This window comes from Bufo bufo, chromosome 1, assembly GCF_905171765.1.
Source record: "Bufo bufo chromosome 1, aBufBuf1.1, whole genome shotgun sequence".
NCBI lineage: Eukaryota > Metazoa > Chordata > Amphibia > Anura > Bufonidae > Bufo > Bufo bufo.
The window spans coordinates 551,240,469-551,252,583 of record NC_053389.1 but is presented as its reverse complement, the minus strand read 5'-3'; the positions used below and the strand labels follow the sequence as shown (position 1 = coordinate 551,252,583).

Below are 12,115 nucleotides of genomic sequence, written 5' to 3'. Positions count from 1 at the left end.
GATACCAGGTATGCCATGTATGCTAGAAGCTGAAAAGAGTGATGAACACAGCATCAGGAGACAGCACTCCATGTGAATGGGGGCCACATGATTGCCTATCACAGATAAGAGCTGGGGAAGTGAGGGATACGCCCAGTAATGCAGGAGCCGTATGGGCCGCAGATTGTACCAATAGGGCGGGCATAGCTCCTGGAAATACTGAAGCTCATTATAATGAGAGTGGAGCATAGCTACAGGATTTGGAAATGCTACAGTATATGGAGGGTGTACAGGTACTCTACCTAATAAGGGAGAAAGACGTCTGTGTAGAGCAGATTTAAAACCAGACAGGTGTAAAGGGTACAGCATCTGGAGATGGCACAGGAACTCCACGTCAGAGGGGAGCTATGCCTGCATGGTACGCACTAGAACCAGAGACGTGCAATAGCTACCGCATTAGAAGGGGGCCTTTATACCTCACCTGGTAAGGGAGAAATTGGGCTGCAAGGTGCACAATCGAACCAGAGAGGTGAAACGGCTACAGCAAATCTGGAGATGGTACAGGTACTCTACCTCTAAAGATAGCAATGTGACTGCTTGGTGCACACTAGAACCAGGCATAAGAAATGGCTACAGCCTCTGGAGATGGAGCATCAGAGAACCAGACAGGTGTACTGACTACAGCGTCTGAAGATGGTACAGGTACTCTACCTATGAAGGGAGCAATGTGGCTGCTTGGTGCCCATTAGAACAAGTGGAGCGCAATAGAACGAGACAGGTGTAATGACTACAGTATCTGGAGATGGTACAGGTACTCTACTTATGAAGGGAGTAATGTAGCTGCTCGCATATGGCTGCATAGTGTACTGTAATGGCTAAAGGCACTCCCGCTGGTGAACCAGGGCTCCCTCTGTAAATATGGTTGCGTGTCGCACGCTAGCACCAGAATAGCTGTTTTGGCTACAGCGAACACTCTCCGACTAGGAGGGTGTGTAGAATATAACCCCATGTACAGAGAAATAGCTGCAGTGGTGGGTACAGCATTTGGCAGTGGTACAAGTACCCCCGTACCTGGGACACCACGTAGGTTTGCCGGCATGCTAACCACGTGGCGGGCTGACTTACCTTGTGCAGCCAGGGGAGCGCCATCCGAAAGTCCACTAGAGGGGATATCAACCTTGGAGAGGAGAGGTTCCTCAGTGGACATTTGTCTTTAACCACCCAGAGAGAATCTGTATGGTTGAAGACCGCCTGATGCTCTGTTACCGAGAGAGAATCGGAGCAGAGGTGTCCCCCGAGGCAGCAGATGGAATGGCAGGGTTTGTCACCAGCCTCAGACTTGTCCTGGGAGTGACCCGAGGATGCCAAGGAGCAGCGGGACATAGTTGTGACAACCAGAGGTCGTCTGCGTGACCTAGCAGAGTGTGCCCCACCCGCGGAAGGGTCCCTGGGAGGGCAGAGGTGGCTGCAATTTTTGGACAGGCAGTCGGTGCAGCAACTCTGCCATAGACTGGGAGAGTCTGACAGGATTACCTATGGCTTGGGACAGGGAAGAGGCCCAGTCAGGAGAGACCGACTGAGAAGTAGGTTAGGGCGTCATGAGAGGGCCTGGGAGCGACTGCGCACAAACAGGGACAGGCTGACCGCGTGGCAACCCTTTATCGCAACGGGCGCACCCAAATACATGCGACCCCCGAGGGGGGCTGGGAATGGGAGTCCTCAGAAAGAGGACATGAGGCCTGAGAGGGAGCCTGAAAATGAAAGCAGCCAGCCAAAGACTGTCTACTGGATCCCAGGGGCCGAGTCCCCAAAGAGGTGCTGCAGCAGCTGCAGAATCTCAGAGAAAGGACCCCCCTGCTGGCAAGATGGAAGATATTTCTTCTAGAAAACAGCACCCACAGGGTTAAAGCCCACGCTTGGCTAGCATAGGAGGAGGAGGAACACCTCCAGAAGCCTAGAGGAGCAGGGAGGGGCCAGCAAAAGCCCTGGAAACAAGGGAAGGTGGCGGGAGAGAACATGGCCTAGGCGTGGAGGAAGCCGGGGCCTCGATTAATGAGGTGGCCGGAAAAGGTGCACCGTCGGTGGGAAAGAACAGGCCCTCCGGAATGTAAAAAATATATAAAAAACAGTGAGGGGGGCTCCTGAGGGGGGAGCGAAAAAAGCATGGCAAAAAGGAGCATCGGGGGCGGGCCGGAGAAAACGCGGCCTAGTCCCGGCAGAAGCCGGGGACTAAAGTAGATGGAAGGCTGGGGAGAGGGGGGCCGCAAAGGAAGCAGGGAGGCCAGGGAGAAGAAAAAAGGACCCCGGGGAGGCGGGAGAAAGGGTTAAAGAAGGGGGAGTGACAAAGTGGAGGCCATCCCCGACCACGACAGGGGACCTAACCCGGGACCCCCACTAACTCTGGGACAGGGACACAGGGGAAATACTCACCGTCCGAAGTCTTCGGGCGCCGCAGGGTCACCCCATCGGCAGACTCAACACGGAGACCGTGGGAATGCCAGCATGCCACTGTGCATGCAGTCAATGGGGACTGGGTGACTGGCGAGGTACCTGAGTACGCACCCGCAAGGGGTGCAACTAAAGTGACAGCCCACGATGGAGCACCCGCCTGCAGCAAGTGAAAACCTGCAGAAGAGAAAAAAATTACGATGAAAAAATTTAATAAAATAGCAGCATGACCTGCAGGAAAAAAAGCAGGTCAGGTCTGCCTCCTGACACTAGACTAAAACTTAATAGCCTAGTGCTGTGGAGAGGGTACAGCCCACCTGGGCGGAGCCAACCTTTTTTGACATCTAGTGCCTCCTAGTGGTAGCTGGGGATATACCCATGGTGCTGTGTCCCCCAATACCATCAACGAGAAAAAGCAGCATTTCCATCATAATTTAGAAAAAAAATTAAATAAAATGTAAAAAATTTAAAGAACCATTACATGCCATTGGAATACATCGGAATTAGTTACAAAATGGCTTCTGTAAGTTATGACATGAGCGAACAGAGCCTCATTAAACACTTTAGTTACAAATGACAAATTAAAAAACTTCTGGTAAAAATGAGTAATTTATCATACCTTTACTCGAGAAGATTTTCTAGATCCTTCTCTAAAGGCCTGTGGAGGTAAAAATGAGACATTTCAGTATTAAACACACACAAAATGATAATCTAATATTAGATATATTCATTATTAAGACCCCCCCCAAAAAAAAAAAAGACAAAGCAAGATAAGACAAGTCAAAGATTAATACCACCAAACATGAACGTGCCAACTTTACAATTAGAATAAAAAAAGGAATAGGATAATCTGGTATTTAATGTTTAAACTCTTGCCTTTTTTGACTTCACATTCTGTTCCTTTTCTCCACTTTTTTTTCTTTTTTTGTCATTCACTTTTGTTACTCTGGTGGCGGTAAGAGTAAGTGTTGTAGGAGTGTGCTGGCAAGCAGTGTACAGCTCCATGGGAACTTCATCACAACTCTCTGTTGCACTGGTATCACCATCTTTAAAATCAGACAAGACATTAAACCATCTTTAGCATATTCAATTTACCATATATATCTCTAAAGAAAGGAAAAATTTGCCGAGATAAGCAAATGGTTTTGTCCAATTTGACTTGTGAATTCCCACAAGTTCAATCGAGTCATAAGAGCTGAGAATATGCTTTTAACTGGTTCAGGTTGGGGGCATTTTTGTCCTTAAAAATCATACACATTTTAACAAATTTTGTAAAATCGATGCATTTTTCTTTTGAAATTTCTAGCTGGGTGCCTTTTAAAGAGGACCTTTCACTACTCCTCACATGCCTGATTTAATAGCTACATGCATTCCCAATGTAATAACAATTCTATAGTATATATTCTTATGACTCTATGATGTGGCATAAAAGTTATGAATGAATAGCTATAAGCCTTCAGTAAGGGTACAGAGGAGGTAACCAGTTGGGGGGTGTACCTGCACAGACTCATTCTATCCAATCAGTGCTGCCATTGTCAGACTGTGCAGGTACACACCCACAACTGGTTACCTCCCCTCTGTACCCTTACTGAAGGCTAATAGCAATTCATTCATAACTTCTAGTAGAAATAAAGGAATAGCACAACATAGAGACATAAGAATAGATGTTACAGAATTAGTATTACATGGGGATTGCATGGAGCTATTAAAATAGGCAGGTCAGGAGTGGTAAAAGGACCTCTTTAAGTAATGGAAGTGTTATTCCAGTTATAAACAGTGAATATAAGAAACTTTGTAATATATCTTATGATAAGAATTATGACTGCTCCTGGGCTTCTTCCCTTTACGCAGCCCCTTATCTTTATCATCATAAGTCTCCAGCCCCACACACAAGTCTATGGAGAGGAGGAGGCTGCTGCGAGCAAGTAAGTGATTTGTTACATCATTCTGAACAGTGCTATAGCCTTATTTTACTAGATATAGTAAACAGTGCTAACTGTAGCAGAGCTAAAGGCCCATATAGACTGCCCATTGTTCGTTAAGATTATGGACAACAAGCATTCATACGAGCGCTCGTTAGCAATAATCTGTAAAGGTGCCGCTGATTAACCCATGAAGCAAAAAGCGCGTTCATCAGGCAACAGTGTGGTCACTGAAGACAAAAGTTTTCCCGCAGCAGATCATGCTGTCTAAACAGCACTCTGTATGGGGTCAAACGATAGCCATCGCTCCGCCCCATACTGTGGAGGTGGTCGCTGCATGTACACTGACGAGCAGGTGATTGTCAGGAAGGAACACTTCCTTTCTGAATCATCTACTTAATTAACGGGCCTAAAAGGGTCGATCCTGGAAAAGGTAATTATAACCTATCTTTAGGATAGGTCATAATTATCACATCAGCAGGGGTCCAAGTCCCGGCATCCCCGCCAATCAGCTGTTTCGGAGCCACCGCACTCACCAGAGCTCTGGGGAGCGCAGTCGGCTCCTGGCAGCTTTCCGAACACCGTGCTGTATATTGTATAGTGGCTATGCATGGTATTGCAGTTCAACTGCAACTAGGCCATGTGACTGATGTACAGTGACGTCACTGGCCTAAGAAGAAGCTGCGGCACTGAAGGTCTCTTCTAAAAGCTGATCGTGGGGGTCCCAGGTGTTGCACCTCCACAGATCTGACACGGGTGACCTATCCTGAGGATAAGGCTACATCCACACAACCGTTGTTTTGGTCCGCATCCGAGCCGCAGTTTTTGCGGCTTGGATGTGGACCCATTCACTTCAATGGGGCCGCAAAAGATGCGGACAACACTCCGTGTGCTGTCCGCATCCGTTGCTTCGTTCCTTGGTCCATAAAAAAAATATAAACCGTCCTATTCTTGTCAGTTTTGTGGACAAGAACAGGCAGTTATATTAATGGCGGAACACACACAGACGCCATACTGTGTTTTGCGGATCTGCAATTTGCGGTTGGCAAAACACACAACGGTCGTGTGCATGTAGCCCAAGTCAGAAATATCTTTTCCTGGATAACCACTTTAAGAAACTGCGGGGTGTTTGTCTCATGCAGCCGCCGCCTTCTCCTCTCTCGATAGACATTAAAATCAGGAAACAGCAAAGCAGCCTGATAAAGGCAGAAGCCATGTTCTTTAATAAGATTCATTAAAGGGATTCCGTCACCTCTTTTTACCCTATAGAGATGCGGACATGCACGACTAGATCACCGCTAGCATGTCCGCAATATACCTGTTCAAAGGAGCCCAAGGGGCTGTACTAACCGTTCTGGAGCCCAGCCATGCCCCCTGTGAAGGAGCCCAGCACCGCATGTATCCACTAATCTCCTCCTTGCTCACGATGTCAGATCGCCGTAATCAGTTCCTTCCCTGAGGCTAATGCCAGCAAAGGGAAGAAACACTATGTCGGCGATCTGACTTTGTGAGCAAGGAGATTAGTGGATACAGGCGGTGCTGGGCTCCTTCACGGGGGCCTGGCTAGGCTCCAGACCGGTTAGTACAGCCCCTTGGGCTCCTTACCAGGGCGATTTACAAATATATAATATCATTTTTTACACTCAATAAAAACACTCAGATATGGGACAGGTATATTGTGGACATGCTAGCGGCGATCTAGCCGTGCATGTCCGCATCGCTATAGGGTAAAAAGAGGTGACAGAATCCCTTTAATTAATGTTTTTTTTAAGTTTTTTTTACTGAATGCATGCTTTAAAGAATTAGAGAACATGTAAAATTGATTTGCCCATGATATTATATACACTAGTGCATCTGCAAATCACATGAAATTGCTCATATCCAGCTACACATTTTTCACAGTACTGCATAATTTTTATCAACTTGGAAGACAAAAGAAAAGTTAATTTAAAAAGGGATATAAGAGGAATAGCATGAACATATTAACGGTTCATTGATTAAAGAAAAAAAAAATTCACAATCTTTGTACAACGGCACAAGAGGCCACGGCGCTCCACGCACAGTGCTGTCCATTGGATAGTGGCTGAGCGTGGCATTGCAGCTGAGCCCCATTCACTTGAAAGGGATTGAGCTGTGCTTAGGCCATATGATGGATGAAAGTGATGTCAGAGCGCCACAGCCTCTTGAAGTAGTTGACTGGCAGGGGGTGCTGGGAGTTGTGAGGATAGGTCATCAATGTTAAATGCTCGGACAACCTCTTTAATTTTTAAGTGATATTTTAAGTCACACATTTTGGCAAATGCACAAGTACAGGAAATACCCAGATTATTATAAAGCCTAATAATATACTTTCCATCATGTGGTACAAAAGATATCAATAATCCCATAGGTAAAACAGGCACGTTTCTTCAGCATGTAAACATTGCACCAGTACTCCATTCACAATCTGCATATGTAAAAGACACCTATACATTGTAGAGAACGTGTCAGGGGGCTATCCCAGGTTTTACTTTATGTTTTTGTTTATAAGGAATGCACTTAAAATTCTGCATACATACCTTTCTTATATCAGGCAGTGAACCCCTATATGCACAGTAGAATGGTACAGACCACGGTTCAGTCCTTTGTACTGTATCCAAGTCCTAACTGAAACATGGCATTAGTCATGGGACACCCTTCACATCATGTGACCCCACCCCTGACATTCAGTAAGCAACAGTGTTACATGACATATCTGCTGCCTGAATGCACAGGACAGTGGTGGATTGTATTTTATTACTACAATAACTACATCACTGATGGATGCCTGCCTCAGTCTAAGTGATATTGTCATCTTAATTAAATAAAAAAAACGCACACACAGATCTTGCTTCTACGTAGAAACTGACAGATCTAATGCTGACAGGCTGCTGCATGCAGTACTAATTCTGCTCCTCAGTTAACAATTCACCTATTAGATACCTGGGCAGTTAAAGTGGTTTTCCGACACTTTAAGGCCTCTTGCACAAGAACGTTTCCCTCCCCCCCCCCCCCGTTTACGGAAGCATTCGTTTCAATAGATCCGCAAAAAAAACTAAAAAATGTACTCCCTATGTATTCAGTTTCCGTATTTCCGTTCAAAGATAGAACATGTCCTATTATTGTCCGCATAACGGACAAGGATAGTACTGTTCTATCAGGGGCCAGCTGTTCCGTTCCGCAAAAAATGGAATGCACATGGACGTCATCCGTATTTTTTACGGAGCGCAAAATACTGAAAAAGCCATAAAGGTTGTGTGCAAGAGGCCTAATACTGATGAGCTATCCTCTGTATAGGTCATCTGTATCCGATTGGTGGGTGACCTCTGCCGATCAGCTGTGACGGCGCTCATGTGAGACAAGGCTATACATTGTACAGTGGCTGTGGTTTGTATCGCCGCTCAATCTTATTCACTTCTATGGGGACAATCTGAGCCTAGGCCATGTGACCGATGAAAGAGTCGCCACTCAGCCTAGAAAAAGCTGGAAAATGCCATGGCACTACTGAGAGTGCCACTGCCTTCTCAAATAACTGATTGGTGGAGATCCAACACCTGGGACCCCCAACAATCAGATACTGATGACCTATCCAGGAAAACCCCTTTAACTGAATGCCAGAGGTCATGACTGAAGTCAAGTTTAGTCCTTTCCTATGGATGCATTACACAGGGCTAAAATTGGCCGTAACTTTTTTCCCCCCTTGGAGAGAGGCTACTGCGCAGACATAATAAAGGTCTGGAACCAAAATTTGTAATTGATATATATTAATAGTATGACCTCCTTTGTGCTAAATAAAAATAGATGTAATCATTAAAGCCGCATTAAAGCTGCAGCAGTAAAACATATAGATGTATATACTCTCTTAGTTATATGGGAAGTATCACTCCAAAGACATACTGATAGGGACCTTAGGGCTCTTTCACACTTGCGTTGTTTTGTTCCGGCATAGAGTTCCGTCGTCGGGGCTCTATGCCGGAAGAATCCTGATCAGGATTATCCCCATGCATTCTGAATGGAGAGAAATCCGTTCAGGATGTCTTCAGTTCCAGACCGGAACGTTTTTTGGCCGGAGAAAATACCGCAGCATGCTGCGCTTTATGCTCCGGCCAAAAATCCTGAACACTTGCCGCAAGGCCGGATCCGGAATTAATGCCCATTGAAAGGCATTAATCCGGATCCGGCCTTAAGCTAAACGTCGTTTCGGCGCATTCCCGGATCCGACGTTTAGCTTTTTCTGAATGGTTACCATGGCTGCCAGGACGCTAAAGTCCTGTTTGCCATGGTAAAGTGTAGTGGGGAGCGGGGGAGCAGTATACTTACCGTCCGTGCGGCTCCCGGGGCGCTTCAGAGTGACGTCAGGGCGCCCCACTCGCATGGATGACGTGATCGCATGGATCACATCATCCATGCGCATGGGACGCTCTGACGTCATTCTGGAGCGCCCCGGGAGCCGCACGGACGGTAAGTATACTGCTCCCCACTACTACTATGGCAACCAGGACTTTAATAGCGTCCTGGCTGCCATAGTAACACTGAACGCATTTTGAAGACGGATCCGTCTTCAAATGCTTTCAGTTCACTTGCGGTGTTACGGATCCGGCGGGCACCTCCGGCAAATGGAGTACACGACGGATCCGGACAACGCAAGTGTGAAAGAGGCCTAAGATTGTGAGCCCCATTGGGGACAGTTGGATGCTGTCTGTAAAGCGCTGCGGAATATAGTAGCGCTATATAAGTGCTATAAGTGCAATAAATAAATAAACAAATAAATAAATAAAGTAGGCAGCCCATATACCAAGGGTCATTACAATCATTGGCACAGATTGTGTAGCAAAGGTTCTTTGGGCCACAATCTGCGACTTCTCCCCGCTCATGCCAGATCTAAAAAAGTGGCGCCCTTCTCATTTACCATTTTCCACTCCTGTTTTAGGCGTAGAAAATGGTCTAAATGAAGCTGTCTTACATTTAGAAGTGGCAGAGGATCAGCCAAAGTTATGTAGAAGCTTGCGCCTCTTTATAACTCAGGCAGATCCACCGCCAGGTATAGGGTTTATAAATTTATGTGACCAATTATTCCCAATTTTTGGCATTGACAATATCCTAAGGCACCTGCATTTACTGAGAATCCAGGTCGAAAATTTCCACCAATTCCACAGTTTGTGAATACACCCCGATGCTGAATTCACCACGTTTTTAAAACCGCAGTTTTTTATTTAGAGGTTGTCTATCCTAAAGGGGTTATTCAAGACAGACCTTCCAAAGTGGCTAACCCATGGTGGAGATCATACTTACCTGGTCCCAGTCGCTGGGTTCGGTGTCTGACACTCCCGGGCCAATTCCCTTGTATCAAGTGACCAGTTGTCATTGGCTGCTGCAGTCACATGTCTCCCGTCGACCAATGTTGATTTCAGCGCAGCAGGGAGAAGACCAGTCGGTCCGGTAGCATCAGATACCGAACTCAGCGGCAGGGACTAGGCAAATATAATGTCTACCACAGATCAGCCCATCTGAGAGGTATGTCTTACTTCTGGATAACCCCTTTAAGTGATGGCCCATCCTCAACAATATCTACATAACACTGTCAACATTGTAGTGGACAGTGCTCATCAGTACAGCGTTATTCCCATTCACTTCAATCGGAGAAGTGCTGCAATTGCAAGTGTTTTCCACTACAATGCCGATAGTGCTGTGTAGTTCCGAAGCTGACTTCTAGCGATGGAGCTACACAGAACAGCTGATTTCCGTTGGTGTGGGGTGTCAGACTCCTGCCCATCAGCTAGTGTTGACTTATCCTTAGAATAGGCCATCAGTTAAAGGCTGGACAACCCCTTTAAGCCAAAGCCTGTACTGGTTACATGAAAAAAGTGCAAGTGTCAAAAAAGGCATCAAAAAGTGGCATCTGGTTAAGTTTCTTGCCTGTGAAATATCCATAGCAGATATGTATGTAATCCATTTTCAGGTTAGTTTACTCCATGAAATATACAAATAGCGTGGCTTTCAAGAAGCCTGACATTTGCCTGTTATTTTGTGATGCACGACAATATGAAGTTTAAGGGGAACAGACTGATAAAGAAACGCTGCAATATGAAACCAACTCTCATTTGGGTGACAATGTAAGAATTACTACTCCTAATATATTAAAAGGACATTCTCATTAACCTAGCTTCAAAGGATCACTCACAGATGTTACCTAGATCTAAAAGAAATACACCCACACAGCACAAACAACATACCCAAGTACCTACTTTTTCAGGTTTTACTTTTATGTACAGGATTTGAAAAGTATATTAAGAAATAAATGCTATTATTCTTGCAACTGTTTCCATTTCCAGTGGCACATCACATTCTTATTACAGGGTTTCCTGTTCAAACAAGCCTTTTTTTACTTCCTAATTACTATTTATGTACTTTCTAATACATAAATGATCAAATGCATTTAAATGTTTACTTAAAAGCTAAATTCACATTAGGCGTAAATATTGTATATAACTTTTAAACTAGTGATAATAGGAATAAATCCATTCAAAAGGTGTTATTGCACATTTGTTTGTCAGACAGTATCAAAAACACATAGGCCACAAGCTGAAGAAAGTGTGTGCTGTATCACCAACAAAAGAAACTCTATACACAGGCAAGACTGCTCGTGTCAGGTAATAAAATTGGAAGATTAGATACTTTAACATGTTACATTACTGACTAACATGTTTAACTTTACACAAAGTTCATTGCAGTTACATAAAATGCACTGCAAAGCTTAGATAGTAATATATCCAGTTCGGAAATCTGCAGGTAGATAAGAGCTCAATTTTCAGATAACTATGTAGCCAAGAATAATTTATTTTTATGTGCCATTTAATTTACAAATACAGGGTGGCACAAAAAAGGGAAATACTTAATGACAATTAACTGTGCACATATGAAAGTTTTTGTATACACAGTATATGTAGTATGTAGAATAAGTAAAAACAGCACTAATGCTCTGCGAAGAAAATTAGATTGAAACAGGAACCCTGAAAAATTAAGACATAAAAGACCATTAAAGGGCATCTGTCAGCAGATTTGTACCTATGGAACTGGCTGATCTGTTACATCTGCACTTGGCAGCTGAAGGCATCTGTGTTGGTCCCATGTTCATATGTGCCCGCATTTATGCAAATGAGCCTCTAGGATGAGCAGCAGGGGTGTTGCTGTTACATCTAGAAGCTTTGCTCTCTCTGGAACTGCCGCGCCTGCTCCACTTTGACAGGGCCAGGCAGTGAACACATTATAACGCCTGGCCCTATCAAAGTAGAGAGGGTGCGGCTGTTGCAGGGAAAGTGGAGCCTCTAGGAGTAACAGCAACGCCTTAGTTGCTCTTAGAGACTCATTTGTATACATTATGGTATCATTTTTCTCAGCAGTGCGGGCACATATGAACATGGGACCAACACAGATACCTTCAGCTGCCAAGTGCACATGTAACAGGTCAGTCAGTTTTATAGAAACAAATCTGCTGACAGGTGCCCTTTAAGAGAAACTGTGAGCAATTAGGGAATGGGGTGTGTCACATTTGAAATGGTACCTACCAGATAAAAGGCTTCCGTTGTTGCCTCTACCATTGTAGCAGGTTTGAAGATCATCTGCATTAGAGTCACAAAGTTATAGCCCAAAAGGTATGTGGCACTCAATAAATAACATTATAAGTGCACTAACACACTATGCCTCTGAGCATGACCAGATTGATCAAATAATGGCAAATAAATATTGCC

The 12,115-nt window shown here is 44.9% G+C and overlaps 1 protein-coding gene across 6 annotated transcripts in view; it reads right to left on the bottom strand.

Annotated features, from left to right (window-relative positions):
- KMT2E (lysine methyltransferase 2E (inactive)) overlaps positions 1 to 12,115 on the bottom strand; it is a 123,580-nt gene that overhangs the window by 75,160 nt on the left and 36,305 nt on the right. For 3 of the 6 annotated variants that reach the window (XM_040412573.1, XM_040412582.1, XM_040412597.1), the window contains exons 7-9: positions 11,933 to 11,986; positions 3,304 to 3,473; positions 3,047 to 3,085 (exon numbers count right to left, since the gene is read on the bottom strand). In XM_040412573.1, coding sequence (XP_040268507.1) covers positions 3,047 to 3,085; positions 3,304 to 3,473; positions 11,933 to 11,986 — 263 coding nt within the window. Of the gene's footprint in view, positions 1 to 3,046; positions 3,088 to 3,303; positions 3,474 to 11,932; positions 11,987 to 12,115 lie in introns of those variants that run through there. The other 3 variants (XM_040412591.1, XM_040412604.1, XM_040412613.1) reach the window with 2 other exon arrangements.